Genomic DNA, 15409 nt, shown 5'->3' on the forward strand with positions numbered 1-15409 from the left:
ATTTCTTCCAATTAGTTTTAGTTTGAAGTCTATTTTCTCAGATGCTGGATATCTACAAATACTTGCTCCCAGATCCCATTTTCTTGTTATCAGTGTAAGGTGAAGCCTATCATTAAAGCTAAGAGGAGTTTCTTGTAGACAAACAGAAGATGAATTTTGTTTCTGTTGTGTCTTTTGATAGGCGAGTTAAGACTATTAACATTTAAAGTTATTGAAGGGTGTTTGATGATTGCATTATTGTTTGATTACTCTGCATGTCTGTTGGAATTTTAGCTTCATTTCTTTGCTTTTTTTTAGTGTCTTGGCTATGCTTATCCTTCTCTTCAGTTTGAAATGTTGCTTCTAATATTCTCTGTAGGGCTGCTTTGATGGACATGCGTTCTTTTATCCTGTTTGTATCATGGAAAGGTTTTCTTTCTCCAACTATTGCAGACAGTTTTTGGGTATAATAGTCTAGATTGGCATCTGTGTTTTTGTTTTGTTTTGTTTTGGTTTTTAGAACTTAGAGTACATTCAAGATTCCTCTGTATTTTAAATTTCCATAGAGAAATCAGCTGTTATTCTGATGGGTTTCCTTTTCACGTAGCTTGTGGTTTTTCTCTAGCATTTTCATTATCCTCTCTTGGTTTTGTATATTCAGTGTTTCAATTATAATATGCAATGAGGAGTTTCTTTTCAGTTGTGTCTATTTGGTGTTCTGTGTGCTTTTTGTATTTTATGGGTGTGTATTTCCTTTATTTTCATCTATGATCTTGTTTACAATCTGGTCTGTCATTGTCCTGGGATTCTTCTCTTTCATCCATGCCTGCAATTCAAAGACCTGGTCTTTTCATGGTGTCACACAGTTCTTGTGTGTTCCTGTAACATGCTTTTAAAAAATTGTCATATTCTTTGTTCCAGTTGTCCAATTCCTCTGCTTTACTTCTAAGTCATGATATTCTGTCACCTACTTACCAAGTCCACCTCTAGGGCTTTCCCCCAAGATTTTTAAATTGGGCTGTTAAGTTTTTCAATTCCATCTTAATTTCACATTGAATTCTCTTCGATATTTTTATCTCTTTATTGAGTTCAGCTCTCAAATCCTGTATTGTCTTCATTGTCTCATTCGGCATTGTATTTATGATTTCTTAAGTATACTCAGGCATTTATTGTTTATTCTCTTTAATGTGATTGCACTATTTTTGTGTGTCTTTTTTAAAGTCCTTGAATTCTTCCTGGAATTTATGATTTTTTTTTAAACTCTGTGTCCTGGGGTTCATCTACGTCATTCTCATTGGAGAACATTCTTATAGAGCTGGTTGGTTTGAGGTAGGACACACTGTCTTGTCCTGTCATGTTTTTCATGTTTTTGTGATATGACCTAGGCATGTGAACTTCTTTCATTGGCCATGAGTCTAAGGTATGGATCTAGCCTACCACAGGAGCCACATGGCTGGAGTTAGGCTACTAACTACTATAGGAGCTGCTAGATTGGGTCTAGACCTGCCAGTGTGGAGATGGGACATGAGTAGTCTAGGGTCCAGGGAAGTCACCTGGTAGCACTGGTGTGTGAGCTGAGGCAGAGCCAGAGCCAGGCCTGAGACTGTGGAGATGGCAGGTAGGCTTGGTTTTGAGGGGACTCACCAGGCAAAGCAGTACAGGGTTTGTATGTTCAGAGATAGGTCTGGGAGCATGAACATGGTGTGGGAAAGCTTAATTTTGAGGGGACCCACAAGGCAAAGCCAGTGCAGGAGCTGTGCATCTGGAGTTTGTGAGTTTGGGCTGTGCCTGTGAGTTTGGGGTGAAATATGAACCTTGAATTATGGCTTTAAAGGCCAATCATGAACCTAAAGGAATTTCATAAAATTTTATTTGTGGTTGTAAAATGATTTAGTTCAGCTAAAAGAAAAGATCTGGGTGAGGTGTCCCATTTCTGTTATCCCCCGACTTAGGTGTCTAAAGCAGAAGAATCAGGAGTGAAAGTCCAAACCTACCACATAGTGTGTGGGAGACTGTGGAAGACCAGCTCCCACTTGCTCCCATCTCTCAAAGGGTTCTTGTGTGGAGGGGAGAGGAATGAGGAAATGATAGATAGAAAGATAAAAGAAAACAATAAGAAAGACAGACACAGGATAACTTCAGGAGGGCACTGGGTCCAAACCCAGCCACCCAGAGGTTTATTCAAAAGGGATTTTTATAATATGCCAAGGGGAGAGACAAAAGATCTCCCCCTTGCAAGATCAAAGCATACCATACAGCCAAGTGTAGACCCTTCCAAACACCTGGTAAACACGCCCCTGGCCAAATCATCTCCTTATGCATCCTTGCTGGGTAAAGCAAGCCCAGGTTCTCTGACCCTGAGTAATATGGGCTCCCACAATAGTGAGATCTTATTTCAAAACAAATAATAATAAATAATAATCTTTTCAGAGGTATTTCTTCTGAAGATAAGACAGACCTATTAAATCCTGGAAATTGGGACTAAATGCATGCAAAGTTAAAAACTGAGCAACAGGGTTTACAGTAGGTTATCAATTAGAAGGTAACTGTAATTGAAAACACAATTATACCAGGAAAAACAATCTCTAATTGGTTTAAATTATTTTCATTAATAACTCAAAGCAGGTAAGTAACTTATATTCTACACCCCTGAATCTGAAGAAACTCCTATAAATGAGTTTTAAGTATGACCCCTTTCAGCCAGCTTATACACATTTTTTTAGTAACAGGTTCATAATAGAAATCAATAACAAATAAATAAGTAATAAAATATAGCCAGGTGTGGGAGGAAGTAGCCATTTTGATATTTTAGAGAATGAACTGAGACCCCAAATAGTGTATTTCAGTTTAGCATTGAAGTGAGGCATTCATGTACAGTTGAGCCCAATTATAAGAAGAGAAATAGAGATGATGTACACTACGACACATATTTTACAAAGTAAAGGATTCTGTGATCATGTTTCCTTCAACTATTCATGGAGGGAATAGGGCTAAGCATTGGTAATTTCCACTAATATTTTCAAAGCTTCAGTTCAAATAAAACCACTAATTATTTTAGTAATTTTACCATCATTGCTAAATAATTATTATTTCTGCTAAAAGTACTAATGAATTGAAGACAGCACAATTAAAATGGTATAGTTGAATACATTTCAGAAATTCAAGCACACAGTTCCTATCACTTGAATTAAAAAGTTCAATAGATTTTGCAATCAAAGTCTATTGCCAGGCTGGGTGGTGGTAGTGCATGCCTTTAATTCCATCACTCAGGAGGCAGAGGCAGGCAGATCTTTGGGAGTTTGAGACCAATCTGGTCCACAGAGCAAGTTCCAGGACAGCTAGGACTACATAGGGAAACCCTGCCTCGAAAAACAAACAAAAATCTATTGCCAGAAATATGTGGAATAAGGAGGGTGGATTAGGCACACACACTGCATTAAAGTGTATGCATGAGCTAACAAACACCTGCATTTTATGGGGATATTTACACGGAAGGCATGTGAATTCTGTGATTCTGAAATGCTAAGGCTTGTGCACTTGCTAAATTGGGGGGGGGGAAATTCTGATTATTTCCACCCCAAGAACACATAATGTTTTCTTATCTTGGTATTTTTATTCTGCACACAGTCTCTCTCAGAGCCTGGTGGACCTGCTTGTTGCGCAGGGTGTAGATGACAGGGTTCAGAAGCGGCGTCACCACTGTGTTCATGAGAGCAGCCTCTCTGTTGGATTCCAGCCTGCTTGTTTGCTTTGGTTTCACGTATATAAATATACAGCTGCCATACATCAGCGAGAGGACAATGAGGTGAGAGGAGCAGGTGGAGAAAGCCTTCTGTCGCTCCTTGGCTGATGGGAGACGCACGATCATGACGACTATGCTGCTGTATGAAGTGATGGTTATAGTGAGGGACGAGAGAAGGAGAAGCAAAGCAAGACCAAAAGTCAGAGTTTCCACAGAGCTGGTGTCAGAGCAGGAGAGGCGGATCAGAGGGCCGAGGTCACAGAAGAAGTGTGGGATGACATGGGGGCCACAGAAGGATAACTGGGATACCTTCACTACTACCCAAGTGATAAGGGTGAAGGTTGTAGTAAGGCAGGCCATGATTAGGAGGGTGCAGGTCCTCGGGTTCATGATGGTGGGGTAATGAAGAGGCCTGCAGATAGCCACACACCTGTCCACCGACATCACAGCTATGAGAAGAAAACCAAATGCCCCGATAAATACAAAGACGAAGGCTTGTATGAAACAGGTGACAAAGGAAATTGCTTGTTTCCCTAAAAGAAATATAGCCAACAACTTAGGGATGACAGAACTGGTAAAACAACACTCAACCAAGGAGAAAATGCTAAGGAAAAAGTACATGGGGGTTTTCAGACGGGCATTGGTGCAGACAATGGAGACAATGACTACATTTCCTGTGATGGAGGCCAGGTATGCCAGCAGGAGCACTGAGAAGAGGAGGATCCCCAGGTGCTGGACAGCAGGAAATCCCTCCAGGATAAAGTCCTGGACAGTTGTCCCATTCCTCATTTCCACTGTCTTAACTCGCGGTAAAGAGATCACAGGGAGCAGAGATGTTCTCACGGTGCACACGATCAGGTCATTCAGCAGCCTGTTCAAAGCGCATGAAGGTTAAAATATGAGGAAACACGTTATTCTCTTTTCTCTTGACACAAACCTGTGTGTTCTGAAGTTTAACTATGGTATCATAATTATTGGCATGTTACTCTTCGGTTCAGCCATCATTACGATGACCATTATAACCACTTCCATCACCATTTATGCTACTGCACTGGCCACCTGGAGTCGGTATTCCTCTCTTTCCCCACAATATCCTAAGTATTAGGTTCTTGCCGCCGCTGCTTCACCAGGAGGAGAGATCAAAACTTTCAGCGTCTCAGAGAGGTTGGATCATATAACAGAGATACAGAAGACTGGACTCTTACTGGATTCCAGACTCCTGCTGTTTCTCAATATTATTCCAAAGTATTTTTAACACATTACATTTGTATTTATTTACTGCTAGTATAACTGTACATGTGTTGGGGCATGTATGTGGAGAGAAGAGGACAATTTGCAGGAGTCAGTTTCTTCTTGCACCTTATGGGTCATCAAACTTGGTGGCAAATACCTGAATGGAGGAGACCTTTATAGCTGACCTTTCAGCTGCATACCTTTCTCCTTTGTAATCCCACATCATAACTGAGTGCAAAATCATTTGTGTTCAGTTATACCAAGAAAAAAATTCTGCAAAAACACGGGTCTCATGTATCTTTGATGATTTCCCCACAAAATGTCCAACTGACTGTCTCTCAAACATAGGTGATAGATATACTCTATTGACCACACTTTCTCATCCTTCAGGTAATAGTAATGACATATGGTGGACCTAAGGACAGTATGGTTCTTAGACTAGATCTGTTTCAGCACAACCACCTAACAGAAGGACACTGAGATGACCAGACACTAGAGACCTCACTGTTACAGGGTAAGTCAAAGACTTAACCTTGTCCTTCTGGGGTCCATCCTAGAAGGTAAGAAGATGCCAATGGCAGCCTTTTCAAGTATTAACTGACTAGGAAGAAAGTGTCAGAAACACGGCGCTATCCCCTTCACTCATAACAGTGGTCCTCAACTTTATCATTCTCTCTTCCATCTCATCTGAGTGTCAAGTTGCTGGCATCAGGGTGTGATATGTATTTGTCCCACACTGTTGTGTCCAGGACCTGAATGTACTGCTTACCTGGATCTCCTTCATGCTCCAGGGCCTGAGGAATATTCTGGTACACTGCTCACTTCTCAGGTGTGTAACTGACCTTTCTGCTGCATATCTTTCTCCTTGGTAATCCCACATAACTAAGTGCAGAATCATTTGTGTTCAGTTATACCAAGAACAAATATCTCCCAAAACACAGGTCTAATATGTCTTTGATGATTTCCCCACAAGAATTTGGTCACTAGCCTGATGTCTCCATCCAGGGAACAGGGTGCTCTCAGAGCTTGTTATGAGTGAAAGGAATAAGAAAGAAATGTTATGCACAGCTGGGCTCCCTAGAGATGTCTAATTGGTCACTTTTGAGTACAAGAGTTATTGGTGAAACACTGTGTTTTCTGTCGGGGGTGATAGGTGGTACAGACTGTCCTCTGCTGAGACTTTTTACTCTATTTCCCTAAGGATTTCTCAGATCTCAGCTTGCAAATTTTCTATTTATTTGAGGTCAAAGTCCAGACTTAGATTTTCTACATGTGATGTGTATATTGAGGCCAGAGCAATGTACCAAAACACATGATCATAAGGAACCGGTCCCTGCCTCTTGGTTTTGTCAGACTTATGGAGAAGGTATAGAACAAAGATTTGCAAAAGAGAGTGGATCTCACCTTCATCTGTCCCCCATGCATATGATAATTATTTTCATTATATTTTAATTTGATTTTGTCCTGATAAGCAAACAATTAGAGTAGAAATGAACTAAGGTTAATATTTCAACACATGGGTATATGGGCACCAGCCAGTGGTATTTTTATCAGCAGAGTATTTTCTTTGCTGGTCTAGCCTTCTTAAAGAGGGAAATGTAATCCCTACTTCTCTACAAAGATAAAGGGAAAGTCATCTATCTCCTGGCATCTAAAACCTACCTGATCTCTCTCTCTCTCTCTCTCTCTCTCTCTCTCTCTCTCTCTCTCTCTCTCTCTCTCTCTCTCTCTCTCTCTCTGTGTGTGTGTTTATATGACATATAATAATTGAATGCATTTACAGAGTACAATGTGATATTTTAGGATATCCACATGGTATTGCCATGATCAGGTAAGAGTAATTGGCACATCTCTTACTTTGTTTCCTTGTGCCCAGAACATTCTAAATTTGTTGGCTGTTTTGTAATCCTCAATAAATTGTTTGCAACCATAGTTACCCTTCTATACAGTCAAGCATTAGAAATGATTCTTTCTGTCCAATGGCTCTTCTGTACTCATTTATCACCTTTGACCTGCCCCAGTTCTCCAAGTGCTGCTGTCTGTTGCTCGTTTTCTTAACTCCATGAAAGCAACATAACAATATGCCTCCAAATACTAGTGAGACATGGTTTCTCATCTCTCTGTGCCTGTCTTATTTCACTTAACATAATATCCAGATTTATTCAGGCCACTAAACGTGTCATAATTTTATTTAGTGACTGACTAATTGATCACAGTGTGGATCTGTAGTGAGTGAATCCCCTTATAATTAATAGATGTAGGTAGACATTGCTGGAAGACACATGAGCCACAGAATGGAGAAGCTGTTACTTAGCAACCTTTGATCTGTGGGCTGCATCTCTTGGCTACCTCAGGTTGGCTGCTGGGAACTGGTCTCTATTCCTGCAGCTTTGTGGCTTTAAGCAAAAACCAAGGATCACACATTTTCATTACAAGATGTAGAGAAATTAAGCTGGATCTAAATTGGAAGCAGCCTTCCTGCTAGCTGGCTTCTGTGGTTCCAGAGGATACTGTACCTACAATTGGGAAGAAAAGGCCTCTTCAGTCTTACTGAACTATGAACCCAATGACCTGTAATGTCACCCTACCATGCAAGATGTGCCCACTGGTGGCATGACTGTTATGGGGTAGCCAACAGCCACTGATTGAATTTGAGGCCCACTCCATGGGAGGGATTTCATACCTGGTACTGTAAACCCAGTTAAAAATATCCATGACTAAGGGGGGAGCATCTTATGACCTAGGGAGGAACTTACTCTTGGTGTGTAGGTGAATTAACACAGCCCTCAAATGCTTTCTAAATACTTCTGTTCATACTCACAGACAAATGCTACACTTTGCCTTAAAGAGCTTTTTGGTTTTTTCAATGCTAGGTTGTGAGGCGACGTCTTGGAGATGTTGTTTGAACCTGCCATCATCAACCCTATTTACAGAGTCAAGGCAAATACCGTAGAAGTTTTCTTCAGTGTTCCTATGGTTTCCACAACTGACTAAAAAGACCAGCTGTTCTCAAAACATTGGCTCATTCTGCTTGAACTCAGGCAAACCTGGATCTCTGCTTTGTAACCTATTGGCTTCTTTATTGAAAAATTGGTTGATGTAGTACTAGGCTCCCCAAGGCACGTATCTCCTACACTTGACCATGTCCCTCCCCTCCCCTGCCCTCCTCTTCATAGCATCCTTCTTTCTCCTAGACAGCTTCACTTCTTCATGTCATTCGTGCACATATGCTTTTATGCATAAAATCTAACTATAAATACATACAATTTTATCTATAAAATCTAGACTCTGAAGATGAGAAAGTAACATTTGTCTTTCTGAGTACGGCTTACTTTATTTCATACCAGTATCTTCAGTTGTAACCATTTTCCTGTAAATAACATAATTTATTCTTCTGTATGGTTGAATAAAATTCCATTGTGTTTTTATACCACATTCTATTTATCCATTCCTGTATTGATGGACATCTAAGTTGGTTCCACAACTACCATTGTGAACAATTTTGTAATATATATTGATACACTAGTATCTCACATTGATTTCTCTCTCTCTCTCTCTCTCTCTCTCTCTCTCTCTCTCTCTCTCTCTCTTTCTTTAAGACAAGTTTCTCTGTGTAGCCCTGGCTGTTCTGGAACTTGCTCTATAGACCAGGCTGCCCTCAAATTCAGAGATCTGCCTGCCTCTGCCTCCCCAGTGTGTGGGAGCCTGTTCTTGGGTTCCTCGTGGCTTTACCCAGCAGGTCCACATAGAGGATGATTAGGACCACGGGCCTGAGTGCAGGTGTCTGAGATGGTCTGCACTTGACTGTGCTGAGGGAGGAGGTCTTTTGCTCCACCCCTTGGCGTCTATAAAAACCCTGGGGCAGAGACAGTCGGGGCCTGTTGGAAAAGGTTCCAGGCCCTCTCGAGGTTATCCTTTATTTTCTATCTGTTTATCTCTGCAATAAATCCTTCTATCTAATATTTCCTGCTGCTCGCACTCAAGAAGACTCTGGGGAACTGTGGGGGTGGTGGGTAAACACCCCACAGAATGGCGCCATGAACAGGGACTAAAGAAAAAAGAAAAGGGATTAAAGAAAAAAAGGGGGGACTAAAAAAAGGGGGGACTAAAGACAAATGAACAAGGACTAAAGACAAAGTAATAGGGACTAAAGATAAAGGAAAATAATAGTTTTATTACAGAGTTTTTGGTGAAAGTGCTGAGTCAGCCCTGCCAATGGATAAGGCATGCCGGTGTTATGGAAAATATATATTTTTTATATATATTATTGAGAGGCAGGGGTTTTATCCTCGAGAGAAAAGGAAAGCGGACTGGAAGGATGTCCGATGCTGCAGCGAAATTCTCTTCTGTCAAAATTTTCTATCTTCTATCTCTTTCTCAATTTCTATCTGTGAAAAATAAGTACAAGGTATAGCGTAGTAATATAGTGTAGGAAAAATTTAAAAATGTAAGATCGTGTAGGAAAAAATAAGGCAACTAGATAGAAAAACTTCAATTTTCTAACTTTGGGGGCTATAAACGCAAACTGGGAAAAAAATCTTTCTTTGGGCTTTTTGGGTAGTAAAAAAGCTCTTCTTTGAACTTATGGAGAATAAGTTTCCTATGGAAGCTTTTGTCCTGGGGACAGCTGAAATGCTAAGTCCAAGTGGCAGGAAAAAGTGTTTTCTCCTTGAGGCAAAAATGGGGGTGTAAGAAGTCTAAGTTTAAAGTTCAGAAGTTTTGGGAAAATGTGGTGGTATTGTGTTCCCCAAAATATTGTGTACCTTAATAAACTTATCTGGGGTCAGAGAACAGAAAAGCCACAAGATACTTAGGCTAGAAAATGTTAGCACACGCCTTTAATCCTAGCATTCCAGAGACAGAAATCCCTCTGGATCTCTGAGTTCAAGGCCACATTGGAAACAGCCAGGCATGGTGACTCACACCTTTAATCGCAGAAAGCAGCCTTTAATCCCAGGGAGTGGTGGTAGAAAGCAGAAAGGTTTATAAGGCATTGAGGACCAAAAACTAGAAGCATTTTGGCTTGTTAAGCATTTGGCTGGTTAAGCTTTCAGGCTTTGGAGCAACACAGTTTAGCTGAAATTCATTCTGGATGAGGACTCAGAGGCTTCCAGTCTGAGGAAACAGGACCAGCTGAGGAATTGGCAAGGTGAGATAGCTGTGGCTTGTTCTGTCTCTCTGATCTACCAGAATTGACCCCAATAAAGATTCATGCTACAGGAAAAGTTGGTCTTTCTTTTTACTGGGGAAAAAAATCTTTCTTTTAAACTATAAAGCTTTTCTTGGAAAATTTGTTGGAAAAAAAAAATCTCTCTTAAAAGCCTTAATCTTTCTCAAAAGCTCTCTTAAAAACTTAAAAACTAAAACCTTTAATTTTCTCTCAGAAGGACAAAAATTAGAATCACCTGAACATATTAGTATGGGGACCACCTGTGATTAGCTCTAAGGGAAAACCTCTTAAGACAGCAAAACCTCTCCAAGTTCTTTCAAGCTTTAAAAATCCTCCCTGCAATGCAGGAGGCAAGGACAAGTTCCTAAAAAAGTTCTTTGCCTTTTGAACAAACTGCCTGCAAAGAGTGATTACTTTGCAAATCTAATTAAGGAGACAAGGAAACAGGCATTCAAAAAGAAATGACTGCTTTATAAATGGGAAACAAACTTCAGAAAATCTAGCTGTCTTACAAAAGAGTTGCTTCACCTGAAAGTTCCTTATAAAAAAATCAATGCTAAATATTACAGCTGCTAATAACATCAGGAGTTAAAGCTAATGAAGTGAAAATACTAAATACAGTTTGGAGCTGTGCTCCTTTAGAAAAATACTTTATATCACCTAATAGCTGTGCAGTATTTGGTGAAGTGCTTTACAGCAGCTAAATACGGTAATCTCACCCTCAGCGTGAAGTGAAGTTTTTCGGTAGAGCAAACCAAAAGTACTGCTGTAATAGAAATGTTTGTCTGAATTGAAGCACTTAGGGGAACTATTATGAATTTGGGTGAAGGAACAGCCTCTAGTAAAAAACCGTCTACCTCTGACAGTGCATCTCTGCCGGTCCAGAACGGCTGAGAGAACTGGCAACTTTGGAGTGTGGTGTCATCCTGGGAAGGTTACAGTCCTCTAGCAACAACTATCACAATTCTATAACAACAACACTCACTAAATCCCAGTGTTTTATAGCAAAGCTGGCTATAAACTCTAAACTTTAGAAATGATGTACGTACTTCCTGTCTAGTTAAGAGAATCTTTCTAATAGAGATAGTGATAATTAAGAGTAAGAAATAGAAAAAGATGAAAATAACATATGTGAGTTTGTAAAAATTCTCTTGTTAGATCTCTGTGTTAAGAAATCTTTAGGTGTTTGCTAAGTTAAATATATGCTAATGGTAGCCCTATATAAGTTTGTAAAAAAGATCTATAGAGTTCCTTTAAGAATATAAGCTTGCAAGAAGTATCTAAGGTAGTCTTAAGACATGTAGTAATAAGCTTGTAAGAAGTAAAGATGCTAGTCGTAAATGTAAGTTTAAATAAGAATAAGATGGAATGAATATAAGAAATATATAAGAAGTAATAAGAAATATATTTGCTAAAGTAGTTCTATAGTTTTCTTAAGGAGTATAAATAAGTAGATGTTAATATGTTATATGTGAGTTTGTAAAAACATGTAAATGTTGAATGTGAGTCTAAATGCTTTCCAAAAAATGTTATATGTGAGTCTGTAAAAAAGTGTAAATGTTAAGTGTGAGTCTATTCTTAATGTATATGGTGAAAGAACCCGAGACACAGAAGGTTAGTGTCCCAGTAGACTGCAAAGTAGGCAGTCTGAGCGGTTTTTCAAAAGCTCCAGAAGCTGCTAAGAAGCTAAGAATGGCAGATGCCAGAACCAGCACAAGGCATCCGCAGCTGAGATCCGTGGAAAATCGGCGCAACACAGAAAAACCTGAGCTAACATAAAAAACGATGCGGTTTAGAATACTACTGTACCTAAAAAGGTCTCTGGCTTGAGAATAAGTTCAGAGAGGCTTGTTTGAACAAAAATTGTTAACTGCAAAAAGTTTTGGTTGAAAAACGTCTCTTCATATTTTGAAGTGAAAGCCTAATACCAGAATTTATTTCTTGTTTGAACCTTTTGAACTTAAAATGAGATAAAACTACAAAAAGATTTTGGTTATGGATTTCTTCATATTTGAAAGGCTTGTACCAGAATTTATCATTTGAATTTTGGGACTTAAAAAATGAAATGAACAGTAGAGATTTCATTGCAATGGGACAATTTTGAGTTTACTTATAGTAATGACCTAGGAACTGTTTTCTGGAATTGGGTTAAAAATGGAACTGTTTAAATGAAGAAATTTATTATTTCTACCTAGAATCAAGATGCAGTTTTGTGTATGCATATATGCTTTATTAACTGGTGATTCATAAATTGTTTTGTGGAACTGTTTATGTAAAAATGGAATTACTTATGGAACTGGTTTTGTGTTACAAATGGAACTGTTTAAACAGAAGTTTGGGTTTTATAGCTAGGCTTGAGATTTTTGCTTAAAAAATTATAAAAGAGAGTTAATTTTCCTTAGTCTATTTAATTTAAAAAATTTCTTTGAGTGGATTAATGTCATGTTTTCTTAGTAAGAAATGCAAATTGGGTATACTAAGAGACTACTTTTAAAGTGTGTAAAGAGTTTTATTAAGAAACTGCTTTTGGATGTTTTGCTAAAAGTTTTCAAAGTGTTAATGGTTAGATTGAGAAGATTGCTTTTCAATATGGGTTTGTAGGAATTGTATGAGTTTGGGTTCCTCTAACTAGGTTTGAGATTTTGTTTTAAATTATAAAGAAAAGGAGGAGTTATGAGTGGAATTAAGGTTGAATTATGTTTGCAGAAATTATGTTTAACCTATTGATATTAATGCACCCTGGTTTTGTGGAGTTAAGGAATATTTAAGTTTGATGTGAATACATCGAAGTTTTTCCTATGTTCTGTTAGCAAGAAAATTCAAATGATTAAGAGTTAAAGTTGTAAGACGGAGAAAATTGTTAACTATATATAGCACCATATATGCTAATTCAAATGGTTCTGTTAAGAATTTGCTTTGAGTTGTAAGATTGGGAGAATTGTGACTATGTGTAGCAATATTTATGTTAACCTGTTAATTGTAATGATGAAGCTAAGGGATTCTTTAAGTTTGTAGTCACCTTAAGAGTTTTTGGTTTAGAAAGGGCTTGAGGCAGCTAAGACTGCTGTAGTCACCTTGGACCTAATTCAAAAGAGAAATGCCATCTTTATCATCCTCTACTTCCATATTGGGAGGTGTAACAGTTATGGAGATTGCTGTAAGCCATTAATAGTTATTTTTTTATATATTAAGAAAGGGGGACCTGTGGGAGCCTGTTCTCGGGTTCCTCATGGCTTTACCCAGCAGGTCCACATAGAGGATGATTAGGACCACGGGCCTGAGTGCAGGTGTCTGAGATGGTCTGCACTTGGCTGTGCTGGGGGAGGAGGTCTTTTGCTCCACCCCTTGGCGTCTCTATAAAAACCCTGGGGCAGAGACAGTCGGGGCCCGTTGGAAAAGGTTCCAGGCCCTCTCGAGGCTATCCTTTATTTTCTATCTGTTTATCTCCGAGATATTCTCCACAATAAATCCTTCTATCTAATATTTCCTGCTGCTCACACTCAAGAAGACTCTGGGGAACTGTGGGGGTGGTGGGTAAACACCCCACACCAGTGCTGTGATTAAAGGCATGTGCCACCACCACTCAGATCACATTGATTTCTTTCAACACAGAACTCTGGAGTGTTCAAGGTAATTCAATGATTATTTGCAAAACTTATGGGAAGGTATGTCCTTGGACCTATTACACAATCAGCTCTTCTGACATTTATCACTGCTTGAAGACCAGTTTTGAAAAGAATTCTCAATATAATCTATAATAACATCAATATACATGAAATGCCCCATATTTCTGACAAAAATATGCAAAAATCTTTGTATGGAAAACGTAATTACATTACAGAAATAAATTAAGACATACACAAATAGGATTAGAAGACTCATAAATATTTGTTTTCAACTATATAATAAGTCAAGAATATATGTTATATTTTAAGAGTAGCCATTAAAGAGAGAAGAAGCCAGACATGTTGAAAGCAAAAGGACAGAAAGATTATATTTTGTAAACAATTACCAAAAAAATAGCTTGTAAGGAAATGATGGTCCTGTCAATAGTGGTACTGAATTGAGTGATTTTCTTAGGTAGGAAAAAGAAATATATATTGATTCTGATTTGATATTATGTAAAAATGAAATCAGGAAATGAAAGAAAACAAATCCAGATGTTTACTAGATCTAAAATAAATGGTTTAACAATTATTGTTCAAAAGAAAATATGGTAAGATATCTTTTTATTATGGATGATCTTTTGATGTGTTCTTGGACTTGGTTTGCAAGAATTTAATTAAGAATTTTTGCATCTATTTTCATAAGGGAAATTGGTCTGTGATTCTCTTTTTTTGTTGGGTCTCTATGTAGTTTGGGCATCAGGGTTACTGTGGCCTCATAAAACAAACTGAGCGCCGGGTGGTGGTGGTGCACGCCTTTAATCCCAGCACTCGGGAGGCAGAGCCAGGCGGATCTCTGTGAGTTCGAGGCCAGCCTGGGCTACCAAGTGAGTTCCAGGAGAGGCACAAAGCTACACAGAGAAACCCTGTCTTGAAAAACAAAACAACAACAAAAAAAAAACAAACAAAACAAAAATTTTAATTGAAATATAATTACATTACTTCCCTCTTTCCTTTTTATCCTTTCGACCTTTCTCATATCATCCCACCTCCAAAATTCCCCGTACTCTGTTAGTTCTTCTCAAATTCATGGCCCCTTTTTTATTATTCTTGTTGCACATACATATATGCATAATTATATGAATATAACCTGCTGAATGAGGTTAGTGTGGCCTGTGTGTATATGATTTCAGGGCATACCACTCTGTATTGAAAAACCAACTAGGGGGCTCGTCTCTAGAAGAGGCTGATGTTCCCTCTCTCTGCCATCATTATTTGCCTGTAGCTCTTGTCTAGGTGTGGGAACCTGTGAGATTTCCTCCTTCTGCATTAGCATATCTACTGATACTATCATTGTTAGATCTTGTTAGGCAGCCATATTGTTGAGGTGTCCTAAGTGCAGTTTCTCTGTCATTTCTTGGAGACACAATCTCACAGCAGACTTCCTAGTCCTCTGGATCTTATAACCTTTTATCTCCTCTTTCCCAATGTTAGGATCAAGAGTTGTGTTGTAGACATATTCACTGAGGCCAGGCTCCACACAATCCATTGATTTCTGTATTGTGGCCAGTTGTGGTATTCTGTAATTGTCTTCATTTGCTATAAAGAGGAGCTTCTTTGATGAAGGGTGAAAGCTATACTTATCTGTGGGGAAAAAGTTTTAGAATGCAGGTAGGGATC

The 15409-nt window shown here is 38.8% G+C and overlaps 1 protein-coding gene across 1 annotated transcript; it reads right to left on the reverse strand.

Annotated features, from left to right (window-relative positions):
* Window positions 1-3577: 3577 nt before the first annotated feature.
* Window positions 3578-4510, reverse strand: LOC131906060 (olfactory receptor 6C75-like). Its single transcript, XM_059256852.1, has one exon. The coding sequence runs from the start codon at window positions 4508-4510 to the stop codon at window positions 3578-3580; it is 933 nt and encodes a 310-aa protein (XP_059112835.1).
* Window positions 4511-15409: the final 10899 nt, after the last annotated feature.

Source organism: Peromyscus eremicus, chromosome 3, assembly GCF_949786415.1.
Source record: "Peromyscus eremicus chromosome 3, PerEre_H2_v1, whole genome shotgun sequence".
Lineage (NCBI taxonomy): Eukaryota > Metazoa > Chordata > Mammalia > Rodentia > Cricetidae > Peromyscus > Peromyscus eremicus.